Raw genomic sequence first — 16,388 nt, 5'->3', positions numbered from 1 at the left:
TTTTTCATCACCGCTTCACACGCCACCCCCCCCGATTTCTCACGCTGAAGTGTCAACCCGGTCGTCAAATTTCTGAAAGATATTTTATCTATAGATTTAGCTGTTGAGCCACTCGTGATCGACTAGTTGTGCTTTCAGAACTGTGAGGGGGTTCAAGAGCCTCCCTGTCTGTGGAAGTTTTAAATTGTCGCAAAATGAGAACCTTTTTTTTCCCGATCCTCCAAGTTGCATTTCCCCGCTTCAGGTATGAGCTCTAGTATTACAGACCCGTCCGTCGCTTCGTGACCACTCTCTCTGTAAAGTAGAGGTGAGCAGCGCGGCTGGTAAGAGTAGCGCCTTCAGACACAGAGACCCGAATGGGCCTCTTGTCTGTCAGACGTCTGAGTGAGATCCACACTATCAGCGGAGCAATGACATGCACAGCAGACTATATACAACTCTCCACATCTCGGACAACAGAGATGGGAGGAGTTATATTTGAATGTGCACAAGTTGTAAACATAGAGAAATCTGGTGACACATCTGAGCTATACTATAGCTATATATATACTATACTATATTATATATATATATATATATATATAATATAATATTATATATATATATATATATCATATACTTAAATATATATAAATATGATCTGCAACGTTGGGCCACTACTGTGCTTCTCTAAATGTAACTGAAATAATTAATTTTATGTTTTATAAAATTAACAAGTCTTTATTTTCCCAAAACGTAAATACAGTAATGTGTGTGTGTGTGTGAGAGAAGGATGAGGGCCAAACATTACTGACATTGGCACAAAGGTTAAAGGAATGAATTTTGTAAATCATGGTTCTTATTCTTTAAATTTCAGTTGTCTTAGTTATCCCTCACATTAAATTAACTTTGGGTCCCTGGTCCCTACAGTCCAGGCAGGACCCCTGCCCTGTTCACCACAGACCCAAACTTCTCAGCTGTTGCTGACATATGCTACTGTCTCTTCAAGTGGTTCATTATGTTTGGCACATCGCCGGGTTAGTTCTCTAATCATAAGAAGTTAATAATGTAAATGCTAAATGCCCTAAAACCTTTTGTACTACAACAATGCAAAGGTCTTACCCTACAGTTTTCACATATCATGTAAAAATTGATGTCTTGATCTCTCCATTTTTGCAAAAAAACTCTCCAAAGTGCCATTTAATGGTTTATTTTTCAATTTTTTTTTTTACAAATCCCAATTTAAACCCTAAGGATGAAGACCCAAAGAAATTGCTTTGTACGCGGCAAAATATCGGTTGGCCCCCCCAAATCTCACTCCAAGGTTTTTGGAAAAGTTGGCAGCCCTGTAGCCTGCTAGGTAAATATTACGACTGCCTTTGTGTTGCCTATATATGCGTCCTGTTTCAACATCAACATGTGCATTAGTGCACCTTTTGTACCAAATTGTATTGAATGAAATAGTAAGCTTCGCTCCTACGAGATGGGTGGTTTTTGTTACGTTACACACAAAGCTAACTGGCTATAGTTAGCCTGTACGGATGCTAGCGGATATAGCTAACGTCCATAGCCAGCCAGCAACTTCGCATTAGAGTTTCGGTAGCTAACCACACAGCGTTGTTGCCCCACATCAACCTGCGTGATGTTTGAAATGGAGACACGCATCTCGTTTCTGTTCCGGAGATCCTGGACATTATTTAATTTGACGTTACGTTAAATGAGAGTAGCCCGGTGTGTCTTAACACGAATCGGTGTGGAAGCCGAGCTCACTGCGGCGAGCAGTCTGCGACAAGGCGAATAAAGTTCAGATCTCAGTTTAAGACCAAGTCTGAGCTGCATGATTCATCCAAAGCCTGGACTGGTGTGGATGTTTCAACCTCACGACCATTGACCCGACAATCTGAAAAAAAAAATTTTGAAGGAATAACTTTAACCAAACTTGAATGTTTTCTGAAAAACATGTCTTTCCGATTAACCCACGTCCTAATAATATAATTCAATATTGTTTAGGGCATAACTAACCATAGGTACACTGTAATACTGGTCCCTTCTCACTTCTTTCCTACACATATCTGGAGTAAAGCTATATTGTCAGAGTTTCTCAAATGCGCAGTACTATACCCACTGTAGCACGCGGTACAGTAGTGGATTGGTGTTTGTTATTATGCATTTACACGTATTACAACATGCTTTATGAGGCATCACCATATCTTATTCTGTGTTCTTTAGTTATATGATATCAAGGGGAATGGCTATAATGGTCCATAATGTTGTGTGATACGTCATTAGACGTTTTTACAGCCTGTCTGTATGCAGTGACTTCTTGTTTAGGGATAGGGAGCCTTTCATGACAAAGTCTAAAAAGAATGGTAAAGTAATATAACAATTACAATACTGGTGCGTGCTGGTTGGGGAGGACCATGATCCTGTCTGAAATGTCACAAACGGATTTAGCATCGTCAGATCAGCTGATCGCGGGGCTCACTTCCCGACCGAGGCTCACTTCCGACCGGAGGCTCACTCCCGCCTGAGGCTCACTCCCGACCGAGGCTCACTTCCCTACAGCACCCACTCACCACCTCGCGCACAAGCACCGGCCAAACAGCGACACGTTTTCACCGGAGGAAGAGGTAACACTTAGAAATAACACTCGGGGTGCCTTCTATTCCTATATCTAGATAGTGTACCAGTACTTATCTGAGCTAACAACATATCCCTGCACTAGATCGAAAGAAAACGTGACATTCACTCGGTGCTGTTCACTGACAGTAAAAAGTAAAGTCATTGTATGCACGCTGCGTTGCAAAATGAAGGACATAAATAAGGAGACTGCCCCACAATCTTGACAATTCCTCATTTGCCCTCTCACGTCTGGCAGGTTTGTAATTATACAACTGCTGGCCTTTCCTCCTCTTCCTCATCCCAGTCAGTTCACGTAGTTCTAGTCCCAGGCTGAGACTTAACTCCCCATTGTGACTCATCGCCGAATTGACTTCATAACCCGCAAATACAAAAAATGCCAAAAACTACTTTTAAACTATTTGGAGACAATAGTGATAAAAAAATGATATAATATCTTGAGTGCTTTTTGTACAATATTTACAGTGGTGGTTAACTTGCAACATGGGCTTTAAGTAAAGTAGGTAATACATACTCACTATCTATTCATATGCCACCTACTCAGATTACCTGTCTGTAACTGGAGGTGAAGGCTCCAAGGTAAGCCACTATGCCCGCTGAAATAAGGATGTCCCCAGTCAGGTTGTTGTAGAGCTTTCCGAGATCGACCGCCATTTCACTCCAGCGCGTCTTCTCTCCACCCAGGCCTCCAATAAGCTGCTCAGCTCGCTCCAGCTTCTTACTGCACAGATCCACCTGGAGGACAGAGCAAAATGTATTGCACTGTGGCTGTTTCCCAGGTCAGAGCAGGATGAAGGTCTGCTAGCCAGAGCGAGTTTGTGTAATTCAGCAGTCATTGATTTGGGCTAGCTGTTTGGTCTATCAGTGGCTTCAATTGGTAATGAAGTCAACTATATTTGCCTGTTGCTTTGTCAGTGGCACATTGTCTTCTATGTTACAAGTTTATTTCTCAGACTTTCACCTGGAACAGCAGTTAATTCAAACTCATTTTCATTACATAGCTAAATAAAGGAACTATATACAAATATAAAACCATACCAATCACACAAGCAGATATAAAACACATACCTGATTCTCCAGGTCAGCTTTCTTGTTTTTGTTAGCTTCCAAAGTCTCCTGAAGCTTTCAAGTTTATCTTGGACTTCTTTGAGGGCAGCCTGCTTTTTCTGTAGGCTTCCCATGGCCACCTTCAGCTCCCCCTCTGCCGGTGCCAGCTTCTCCTTCTTCGGAGCCACCACCTTGCCACTCTGAAGGATGATGCAATAAGTAAACATTAGCAAGAATAAGCCTCTCGAACAGTGCAATGCTTAATTTTTAAATTTTGTTAGCATATATTGGGTGTACATGACAATATTTAGCTTCTAAAATGTGGGTAACATTAAGTTTGTCGAACAGTATTGATGAAAACATTTCCCTTTAAATGATCTGCATCTTGTTTGGCTTTTATATATATCGCTTGGCATATGCATGTTACACTTGCTCCGGGAAAATGATTATTCACATGAAGTTACCAATAACCAAGCTTCATGTTACTCACTTAGAGGGGATGAAAAGCCTCTCAAGCTTTGTAAATATGCATTATTTTCATAACTGAGACCAAAGAAGGAGAAGAACATTACTTACTTTTCATACTTGTCCATGGCGCAAACCCACTTACACATGCCTTCAGCTGCAGTGGATGCAGTTCGAATCTTCTCTGGTACAAAGTCTGGGTTGGTTATGTATTTGCTGCGGATGATGGCGATATAACCTGTTGGGATGTTGTCCTTGTCATAACATGGGACTTTGGAGAAACTTCATGTCTCCTAGAAGCTTTTTGGCCGGCCCCAAAAGTCCTCAATTTTTTTACCGGAGCCCGAGGGGTCAGGCACGCGTTCTGGCTTGATGCCTTTGAGAATGCAGATCGCCTCCATCACCAGTTTGACAGCTGGGGGGGGCTTTTCATGGACTTCACCACAGTGATATCCTGTACATTAAAAGAACCAAATCTATAGTGTGCACTGGCCTTTGAGTCAGATCAGATGTAAGAGTACTATCCTACATTAAAAAAAAAGATTTGCTCTTTTACCTGAGGAGTGAGAGTATTCAACGCAGAGAGGGCTGACTCCAGGATTGGCTGGCTACAGCCAAGTCAGCATCACAGTCATCCTTGATGGCCTTGGCAGCCATGGCTTGTTCGTTTGGCCACAGCCTCATCCACTTTCACCACCTTCTCTGTCTCACCACCTCCACGATTCATGCTCAATTATCACCATCATCTCCCTACCTCCTTGCGGCCACACGCAGTTGTGGCTGTAGAGCCTCCAGCTCAACTTGCTAGTGGCCACCTGGTTTCTGCTGACTCAAGCTTCTCAAGGCCTACTCATAGCGCCGTTTCAGCTTCATTACCTCACTGAGCAAAAGATAAAAATTTTTACACATGGATGCTGGAATGGAGTGTGCTGGAATCCGGTTTTAATCGTGCAGCTGAGTAATAAAAAACACTCAGATAACTGAGTACACTGTGAGTATATCTCAAATCTTACGCTCCTTTTTGTCTTTAGCAGTCTTGAAGGTGGAATGGTTCCAAGTATGAGGTTGGGTGGACATAGTTGTGGCGCTGCAATTCATTCAAAAAGCGAAGTGATAGTTCTATGGTTGAGGTGTGGAAGCTTTTGCCATGTCGATGCACCTTCTCGGGACCTGTCAGTCATCTCAACTCCTCCAGAAGCGACAGGCCACTGCCTGCAGGGCATCCTCTGGCCAGGTCTGATAGGAAGGAAATATGCTGTACTGCAACTGTGTGCCATACTAATTTGTATTTTAATCTCTGGTGTAATCTCTGCTAGGCTTTCTGGTAATTCATCAGTTACCACTAAAGGAGTCTGAACAAAATATTGGGGTGGATCCATCACCCATATTAAAGGAATAGTTGCAGATGTTTTGAAGTGGGGTTGTATGAGTACAGTACTTATCCATAGTCGTGTATTACCACTAAAGGGCAGTCGGCACACTCCCAGTTAAAGCAGAGAAGCAAGCAGGAGTACCGACATGGACTAAGCATATACTGCTGTGCACAGCAAAACATGTTAGCGACCTAAAATTTCAATGTCTGTTTAAGATTATTTAGACATTCTCCCTTAAGCTGGCCGCTAGAAAGCCCTTTCCGATGGGAAACTGAAGTAATTTTATTAATCTATGCTCTCTTCAAAGCACCAGACCTCCTTTGACAAAAACAATATACCTCGCAATACGGGTGTTGCTGAAATACTGCTGCCTCGTTTGGTTGTTTTTTGTCAAAGGAGTTTGGTGGCTTTGAATAGAGCAGGGTATTACAGCAATCCTTTAGTTAATTTACTACTTTTTAATACCTTTTTTACTACCTTCAAATTTTTTTTAAAACCATCACGACATGATTGCAAGTGTAATCAGCGACCTTTCTATTATTTACACAGATTTTGACATTTATAACATACAGAATGAATAGATTTAAGACAACATACTAACAAACATCTTGCACATATTTATTTTCACTAAGTATAAAAGTAAAACAACACAAAATGTGCAATGAGAGAATGGATAGTTAAGAACTGAGATCCAAAGTAGGAGGGTCTGGGGGTATGCCCCCCAGTTTTTTGTTTTTTAAATTAACCATTAATGGCCTTTCTGGAGAGTTTTGTGCAAAAAAATTGAGAAATTAAGTCTGCTATATGTGCAAAACTGTAGGGTTAGAGCCTTTGCATTGTTGTAGTTCAACAGGTTTTAGGGCTTCAGCATTTACATTATTACTTTTCTGATATAGAACTGGCCCAGACAATGTGCCAAACAATGAACCACATGAAGAGACAGTATATATGTCAGCAACAGCTGAGAAGATTTGGGTCTATGGTGAAAGGTCCAGGGTCCCTGGGACCAGGGACCCAGTTAAATTAATGTTAGGATCACCTAAGACCACTGAAATTCTAAAGAATGAGAACCCTGAGTAACATAATTCTATCCTTTTAGCCTTTGTGCCAAGGCTCAGTAAGTTTGGCCCTCATCCTCTGTGCAGCACTTACTGTATTTACTTTTGTGGGAAAATAACTACTTTGTTCATTTTATGAACATTGAATGAATTATTTACAGTTACATTAGATATTAGAGATCATCAGATTTGCTCATGTTTACAACTTTGTGCACATTCAAAATATAACTCCTCCCATCTCTGTTGTCCGAGATTTGGGAGTTGTATATAGTCTGCTGTGCATGTCATTGCTCCGTTCATATGTTGATCTCACTCAGACCGTTTGACAGCACACAGAGGCCCATTTGACAACAAGTTACGAGGAGGCTGTACGCTGCTCATTATCGAGGTTCTACGCACGGATGCAACGCGGCACTGCCCCCCCAGCAGAGCGGGTCCACCAGGCCCGCTGCTCACCTTATTTTTACAGAGAGAGAGACACGAAGCAACGGACGGGTCTGTGATACTCAGAGCTCATACCTGAAGCGGGGATGCCCGGCTCCGGGTAAAAAAAATTCTCAGTTTGCGACAATTTGAAATTCCGCAGACATGGAGCGCTCTTGACCCCCCCCCCCCCCCCCCACAGTCTCTGAAAGCACATCTAGGCGATCATAAGTGCGCAACAGTAGATCTATAGTAAACTCATCTTTAGAAATTTGACCGACAGCGTGAGAAATCGGGGGGTGGCGTGTGAAACCAGTCAATTGCGTTGTGCCTCACGGCCAATGCGTGAGAGTTGTGAGCCCTGGATGTCGGGAAGCATTTCTTTAAAGCTCCTGAAATTCCTTTATTTGAGTTAAATGAGTGGTGTTTAACTGCAGTGTTCAACACCACAGAGCCTCCACGCGCAGTGTTGGTGTGGCGCCCATGGCCACCCTACTACAGGCCTGACCAGTCCCTAAACTCGGGTTGTTCACCCAGCATCGAAAACTTGCATTTGCCCATTAAAAACGACGATGTTGTCCAGTCGTGTAAGATATGGCTGAAGCAAGTCTAAAATAAAACGTAAGCCAGCCACTTCTGCTGACCGCAGTGTTCTGAGATGATGTCGAACGACCACTGAATTACGTCAGCATCAAACATAGACGGAGACAAAGATCGATTATGTGCCCAGACACGCCAAAGCCCATATTTAACGACTAACGCAAACGCAGGATAGAATTTCAATCAGAATAGGACACCTGATAGTCTGAAAAAAATAACACCTAATTTAAAAAAATAATACCTCTGAGACTAAATTTAACACTTTTAATGGCCTAAATTTGACAATTTTGATTTATCACTTTTATACTTTAAAACCCCGCGACACCCTGTAGAGTGATATACCAGCTTCAGTTCACAATGGTCGGCAAGGCACTATGAAAGTGGAGAAAATATTAAAAATAACTGCACTAAACTGATATGAATTTTTTAGGTGGTCCTTTTTGTAGGTGTCTAAAATACGTTTTTTCTGCTGTCCCCGTCGACAGCAGTACATTGCTTAGCTTCTGTGTCTGGAGTCCTACTGCTTCTCCAAACCGGGGCGTTCCAACCGCCATCTACTGTAGCTAATACACTGACTATGAATAAGTACCTCATACAACCCCTTTAAAACCAAAACAAACTATCCCTTGAAGGGTTAGTAAAAAAAAAAGAGCACACATTTGACTTATCTTTGTCTTAAATAGGCCCATTCTTCCCCTGTGCATTAACATGCCTGCACTGCACATTGTCTCTGTCTTTTGATTGCGACTGCGACTTATCTTGGTGCAACCAACAGCTCACCAGAAGTCATGCAACGACATATACACACCGAAACCAGTCAATGGTGCAGCAGTTAATGAGGCCGGAAACGCCTCAAACGGTTCCTAAATGCATCTCCGATAGGACTCATGCAACACCACATGCAGCTTGTGCGACAACGCTCTAAAAACATGTTGAAAAGGGATAGGGGGCTGCCATCTGTCTGCGGTCACGGTCACGTTGCCGGTCACACACGCGCATTCGCTCACAATTTCCTGCTTCTCATCAACTGCAACAGTTTAGGCACCTGAAACAACATGAAGAAAACAGAATGTTTCTGTTGGGTACTGGATTTGTAAAATAGAACACCCTTTCTATCCATACACATCTACTGTATTCAAAAACATGTGTTTATCCAGCTCTCAATCTATCCATAGTAATCATTTCACACTTCATCCAAACCTTCAATCACTTCCCATCAGTTTGTTTGGTATCTACCTCAACTCATCCATAAATCCACCAACAGAATCTATTTTACCACCAGTGTTGAGCAGGTTGCCAATATCTCTAGGAATGACTCCATTTTGATTTGAGTGTCTGTGAAGAGGAAAACACCATGAGCTTCACCCTGTGTGGACTTCTCATGATAATCTTCAGATCTCATGCCTTCGGTGGTTCCGTAGGTCTTGGAGATTTCCACCTGGAAAAGTTCTGCCTCTGCCAGTAGCCAGCCAACCGGTAAGAGACTGGCGGCCGCTTCCGCCCACGCCGACCAGCATGGCGTGACCACTTGGCTGCTTGAGGATGCGGGAAATGCGCACACATGCTCAATGGCAAAGCGGAAGAGCACCAGATTCATAGGCGCTTTGCTGATGTTTTTGTACTCCTCCAGTGGGTGACTCCACCACCTGTCGGAGCTGGTTGAGGTTGTGCACCTCGCGGTAGCTGCGGTCCTCGCCCTTGGTCGTGAAAGTCGCAGAACATGAGGCTGCGCAGGTCATCCTCAGTGACCTTGCCGTCTTTGTTCTGGTCCAGATGCTGGAACAGCTGATGGAAGTCTTCTTTCATGTGACTCTGAGACACCACCTGTAAATGGCCTATGGCCAGACCGATCTGTGTCCTGAACCAGTCCGATCATAGTATACCCTCAGAACCTGAGGACCAATGAGGCAAAGAAAGTGTGAAAGACCGATTAGCATTAGAAATCTTTGAAGAGAAGATAACACAGGGGGGTTTTAAAGAAATACAATGGCTATACCACAGGCTAAGTTGGCTTGACGGTAGTCTCGCTTTGCCAGACCCTTCTCTAAAGCATGCTGGATGAGAGTCTGGCTACTCCACAAAGCATTCGGGATGAGAGGAAAACGTGCTCTGGTTTATGCCATTCTTTAAACCATCCACAATCATCTTGGGCGGTGCTAAGCACTGGAGAAAGCGCGGTGCCTCTGCAAAATAGGCTCGGAAGGAACTTGTTTTGATGATGAATACGTTTTAAAGTAGTTTTAGTCTTGCAACAGAAAAATTAGATTGACAAATAGTCTAGCTTTCCGGAATAACCATGCAGAGATCTGGAAAAGGTTAACCAGACTCCTCATATATTGACCGGAGTTTAAAATACCAACACAAAGAAAGCCCAAGGCAACAGAGATGCGTGAAATCTGGCGGATTTTCCGGTGGCAACGGAGCGTGGAGCAAGTGGGACATCAAGGATACGGACATGAATCAAGTATACTGACTAGCTTGACCGCAGCAAGTGTTTCAGTCGAGTCACCACATGTGATTCCAAGTCAAGTCTCAAGTCCCCAGTGTTCGATTTAAGTCCAAGTCCGATCAGCAAAGAAGAGTCTGAGTCGAGTCTGAATCGAGTCACCATTACCTGAGTCGTCAAAGTCCATGGAATAGTGACTTAGTACTGGGCTCAAATGCTCCACCCTGCCTATTACCCAGAAAAGTAGTCCAAAACTTCATCCACTTCGAGTCCTTTACCCGAATGCTCAAGTCTTATTTAAATCCTTGAGTCCAAGTCAAGTCACGAGTCCAGAGACTCGTGACTTGTTAATCCGTCACTGACTGCAGCTATATCTTTTTCACTTTTGTATTTCATGACATTTTATCTGCATGTTTAGGTTACTTTTATTACAGTAACTAAAGTAAGATACAAACGTATTTTCCACAGTTTTTTGTTTACAAGTTTCTTGTTTACAACATTACCATATGAACCCAGAGCCGTTTGATGACGATGGTTCATTTGCAGTCTCTGGCCGGGACAGGCAGATGCCCTGGATGACCCGGGAGACATCCCGCAGATTGAACAAGTAATGGGACTTTGTGGGGTTGGTAAAAGGTTCTTGGTAGCCCCTGGTACACTGACATGGTACTTTTAACGATCTGAGAGGTCAGAGCTGCAAAACTGGGGAAAGAAAACTGTGGATGGAATGGTTGATTAATTGTTGAGACCCATTAAGATTTTTCCTTACATTTTAGTTACGAAATTGAAAATTCATTGTTGTATATTTTATTTTATTTTGGTAAAGATTCAGTAGTAACTTCGTTAAAAATAGGTTTTTGTGATATTTGTTGAAATTGTCACTATATCAAGACGTTGTACATGAAACAGATTATCTGTGAAAATAAATCATGTTCCTTATTTCTCTCCTCATGGCATTTGGAAGTTTCCACTGCGCCTGAAAGAAACATTGACAGTTTGCTCAGAGTTCACAGGCAGTCATTGACACTGGCTGAGAGACTCCTCGGCTCTAGTAGGTGTTTTCCTCATGCCATTAGAGCACCATTAGGAGCAAAGGAACCATTAGGAGGCAAAGGTCGTTATTTTTTTCTACAGATTTATGTAGAACTGTCAGGATAAAGTGACAGTTTCAGCACATATACCAAAAGTTATTTTTTTATAAAAGTTACCTGTAAAATTGTAGCTTTAACAATCACTTATAAATGAAACATGAAATAACTATGATTGTGGGTCTTTCTTTTATCACTAGCATTAACAATGTATTTTCCAAAAAAAGCGCACTGTGGAAATTGGTATTTTAATGTGAAGTGATAATGAGTGCTTGGCAGAAGTAGTATATTTGAAGCTTTCCAACGATTTGATTTCTTTATGACTTGTGGTCTATGAGGTAAACACCTGTGACAGTGTACTAAGAGAGGAAAAGAACACCTTAATCCTCTAAATATTGAAACAGAAATTGCTAAATAAATAATTAGTATATACATTTTCTCTCCCCCTTAAGTGCAATACTGCAGTTCAGTTGCTTTGCTAGTAATTATTTCCAAGAGAATGAAACCGGTCAAATGCGTGTGTCTCACGGCCAATGCGTGAGAGTTGGCAGCCCTGCGGCTATGCTAACGCTGCTGTGCTAACGTCCGGCGGCGTAGCGTTAGCTAGCTGTCTAAACTTGTGAAAAGCCGAACAACATCCCGTCTAAGCTGTTTCACTTTCCCTCCAATATTATTATAAATATAATAAAGTCACATGGACTCGGTTGAGACCATAGATTGTAAATATTAAAAGACCAGAAGCCACATTAGGCCGGACCAGTGGCAAATTCAACGCAGGCTGCTCTGTTATCTCCCTTATGTGACGTCATGCAATGCATTGTTGGGGGAAAAAGGAAACACTGTAAATAGTGCCTACTTTTCGTATTATATTCAGTTTTGCGATATCCAACACCATCGAATACAATGGATAACAGTTCAAATATTTACTACCAACAAGCAAATTGCACAAATTCGTTGCAAAATTAAACCTGCAACATGGAGAGGAGTGAATATAATTTATGTGCACAGCTGAATTGTGCACAAGCATTTGCTCTACTTTGTGTACAGGTAAAGTGAAAATGTAAATGTACTCCTCTGCAGGATCAGACAGTGGAGTGGATGAATCTTTGCAAGAGCAGAGAGATTCCTTGCTCCCCCAACATGTCTCTAATGAACTCTCTGGGCGATCCAGTAAAGATTCGTGCATGGACTATTGCTGGCCTACCATCAGACAGCTTCTCCATAGACAACGGTATCATAATCTCGTGAGTATTGACGACAATCTTTACATTGACATGGCATTCTCTCTCTTCCTCAGTACTCAGGGTAATTGTACTGTATTGCCAAGAGTTTAACGCACCAACTATGGATGTGTTAAGTTACTTTTTTGCTGCTCCTGAGCCAAGTCATTCCATATTGAGCATCTGCAGATAACCAGCATTGATATACATTTGCTATACAGTGCAGTGCATGATAAAGCTGTGCTTGAATTGTTATGGCAGAAAAGTACGGACAAGATTTGGACATTGTCTCTAAATGACATAATGACATGAACACAAGCCGCAACTGGTTTTCAAATACACCTTTCATAAAAGCAGCGTTTTAAAGCGGTGTTACCGCTACAAATTGTTGCTGGAATAGAGGTAAATGAATCAATCTCCTTTTATAACCCCAAAGGGCCTCTGCTTACCCTGAGTGTGAATATCTTTATTAAAACTGCTGGCTTCTAATTATTTTGTATGCCACTTCATTTCTCACTCGCTCTTTTTGCATGAGGAAAAGGTTCCTGTGTTTCCGGTGTGCAGTTGGGTGGTTTTGATTGCTGCTGGATCACAATTCATGTTACAATTCATTAAAGGATCAAGATTAGATTGCCCAATGTAAATCAGTCTACCCTCTTGCAAAAAGAGACCACTGTAAGACAGAACTTTCCTAGAAGCCCAAGTAACAACCTTTAGGTGCAGTAAAACAAATTTACCAGACATCTGCTTGTTTGTGTAAATAAGGCAACAACATTGCTTTTCAATCACAATACTGTGGCCCCTGGTGTGCTACCCAACTGTGAGCTGTCTATCTGTGTTTAGAGTGAATGTTTCCCCATAAGCTCCTCTCTACAATGTTTGTCCTCCAACATCCTCCCTACTGTCGTGATGTCTCATGGTTAACAGTTACGGGATCTCTCACTCTGACAATGCCACCACTACTGTGTGTGTGTGTGTGTGTGTGTGTGTGTGTGTGTGTGTGTGTGTGTGTGTGTGTGTGTGTGTGTGTGTGTAGTAACGCCAGGCGATGGCCTCTGATGATTGATCCCCAAGGCCAGGCCAACAAGTGGGTGAAAAATATGGAGAAGGCCAATAGCTTGCATATCATTAAATTGAGCGATGGCGACTTTGTACGCACTCTGGAGAACTGCATCCAGTTTGGCACGCCAGGTAAGCATTTCTCCGGTTTGATGTCTCGCTCTGCTGTTGCTGCCTACTCTGTTTGTGCCTTACCCACATTGTTGCAGTTTCTGTAACCGCCTGCTGAGGTCTCTCTTTACCACAGGGACTAATTAGGCTGTGCAAAGAATGTTTTTCTCTTTTGTTCTCTGTTCTGCAGAGGAGGAATTTATATTAGCAATATTTCTTAGTGAGGTGTTCCAATGAACCTTTATTCCAGCCTACTGCACCATTAGTATATCAAACTACTATAAGTCATTCAAATGTGCAGGAGAAATCAATTATGCTTTCACTTTTCCTGCCCAGTATCAGGCACATGGCAAAGTGACGATCTTTTGTGCCATTTTTTTCCCAGTGTGTGTTTACTTATACTTTTGTCTTCTTGTAGGATTTTTATTTTATCTAAAAGGGAACAGCAACAGAGGGATTAGAGTTAGAAACAGACATAGACAGCTATATAGCCATAAAAAAGACATCTAAATAATGACCCGACTCAGCTAGCCACTGGGTCTTTTCTTACCAGCAGATTGCTAGGCTAACTGTACAGAGAGTAGCTTACCCTTGCAGTGAGACAAAATATGTCCCCAGAGGCTACAGTTCCACCCTCAACAGCCCGTTGTCTTACTTCACAGTTTTACGGTGTGTATTGCAGCCGATCATCTTGATTATGTGCTAGTATTCTTTATTCAAAATGGATTTGCCAGGATAAAATTATGCTCTTAAGCAATTTGCAAAAGGTTGACCTGATTTTATTCACTATCTTGGGAGAGAAAGTTCATCAGATGTCACTGGCTCTGAATGCTGTATAAAAACTTTGTTATTACCTCAGGCATAATGTCAATTATAGATGGGCTAATGTTCTTAACATGAGAACAGCATTATCATACCTAATGTGAAATCACATTAATAATGATGTCATGGGAATAAAGCATTTGCAACTGGTAAAGTTTTACTTGCTTCACTGGTTCTTGAGTAATGCGCATGTGCTGCACCGATTTCACAGACTTCATTGTTGAGTTCTTTCCAGAGAAGATATACACAATGACAGGAAGTGAATGTAAAAGATGACCCACCAAGACAAGCCACACAAAAATAATATTATATTAGTGTCTGAGAAAAGTTATTGTAGATATTTTATTAGCTTACCTGACGGAATGAATGGAAGGCTGTTATAGATCAAAGAGCCAGCAATGTAATGACAATGAGGGACAATGTAAGGGGCTAGAAGTATAATTTTCTGCAAAACATTGTATTAAAATGTAGTACTTGAATGAAAAATGTATTCTAAAAGAGAACCATTGCAATGATGCTAAAATTTGGGTGATGTAATAATTAGAAGACATTGACAAAGATTGAACATTTTCTATCAGTGCTGCTGGAGAATGTCGGAGAGGAGCTGGACCCTATCTTGGAGCCTCTGCTGCTGAGACAGACCTTTAAACAGGGTGGTGCCTTGTGTATCCGCCTGGGAGACTCCACCATTGAATATGCTCCAGATTTTCGCTTCTACATAACTACCAAGCTACGCAGCCCACACTACCTGCCTGAGACCTCCGTTAAGGTACTGTAGTGGGAAACAGCCTCAGGCACTGTTTTTTGTATCTCTGTACAGTTTCGCTTCACTTTGTAGAATTCCTTTTATTATTAACATAAAAATACAGTGACTCTAATCTTTAAACAGTGTACTTTTTGCTGTTTTCTATTATTATTTATATTTATCTACAGTCTGAATTTCTAAATGCTATTTTGCCTTGCCACAAACTTCACTGGTCAGCTTGCTACAGTTTGACAAGAGGGAGAGGGCAACAAGGCTGTTAATACCACAGTAACTGAAGTATCAGAAGGCATATCAATGCTTCAGCCCCTATAGTTTAAACTTATGTTTTTGTTGTTGTTGTTGTTGTGGTGGTGTTCATTCCACAATGTTAAGCCACACAACCAGACGTGCTCCTCACAATATGTATTTGTGTGTCATGTTTGCAATCTTCATCCATACCCATACCAGTCATACACAAAGAAACATAATCAGACAGACAGACAGAGAAGCTACATGCTCTTGGCTGTTTGCAGCAGGTATTGTTGCTATGAGCCCTGTGCAATCCTCCATGCACTCTCTACCAACCCCTTCGGTGCAGATGGAGCTGGTACCCTTCAATCCCACCGCAGATGAGGGTAGATGCGTCATCCACAACAAAGCTGCTGCCAAAACAGAAGTTAATAAGAAGAGAGAGTCCCTTTGCCTTCAAAGTATTATTTTGATCAGACTAAATAGCAACAGTCCACCTAATTTGTTTTGTTATCCTGTGTGATTTTTATTAGGCCAAATTATAGAACTGACTTTCCATACAGTTTCAATGTTGCTGTGGGGCACTGTATTTTCCGGTGTTACCATGCAACGTGACAAAGTTTTTGTGAGGGAGAGATTATTAATGGGATGATCTGGCCTCTCAAAATGTGGGGCTTTCTACCATTTGGAATGTTTTAAGCTACGTCATGGATGGCAATGTCGGCTGGTCACTTGGTCGGTCTACCACTTTGGTCCAGATTGAAAAGTGTCATCAGCTTTTTTATTTCTATGGTTCAGCCTCACAGAGCCGCTAGCGTGGTGGTACACTCTTGGTCTTGTTTGTTTAGCAAATTGTTTGTTGTACTGAATAAATTATTTAATTATTTTAGACCTTTGTTCCAAAATACAACTTCTTTTCCACACAGATAAATGAGCCCTAGTTTTCCTTGCTGGTTCCCACTTATTGCATCATACGCTGAAATGGCAGCTCATTTTTACCCCAGCAACAAAGTGAAACATTATTCACTGATACCACCTCCCCAATGGAACACAGCCCCCACTC

General features: G+C 41.9%; 1 protein-coding gene across 1 annotated transcript in view; it reads left to right on the top strand.

The window, feature by feature from the left end:
* The window catches only part of dnah7 (dynein, axonemal, heavy chain 7), a 170,550-nt gene that overhangs the window by 130,781 nt on the left and 23,381 nt on the right, over positions 1-16,388 (top strand). Inside the window, 3 exon segments of the mRNA XM_032512912.1 lie at positions 12,200-12,363; positions 13,376-13,530; positions 14,910-15,100. Coding sequence (XP_032368803.1) covers positions 12,200-12,363; positions 13,376-13,530; positions 14,910-15,100 — 510 coding nt within the window.

The sequence above is a fragment of the Etheostoma spectabile genome, chromosome 4 (assembly GCF_008692095.1).
Source record: "Etheostoma spectabile isolate EspeVRDwgs_2016 chromosome 4, UIUC_Espe_1.0, whole genome shotgun sequence".
In the NCBI taxonomy this organism is placed as follows: Eukaryota; Metazoa; Chordata; class Actinopteri; order Perciformes; family Percidae; genus Etheostoma; species Etheostoma spectabile.
The sequence above is the reverse complement of the archived record's forward strand: the minus strand, read 5'-3'. Positions and strand labels throughout refer to the sequence as shown.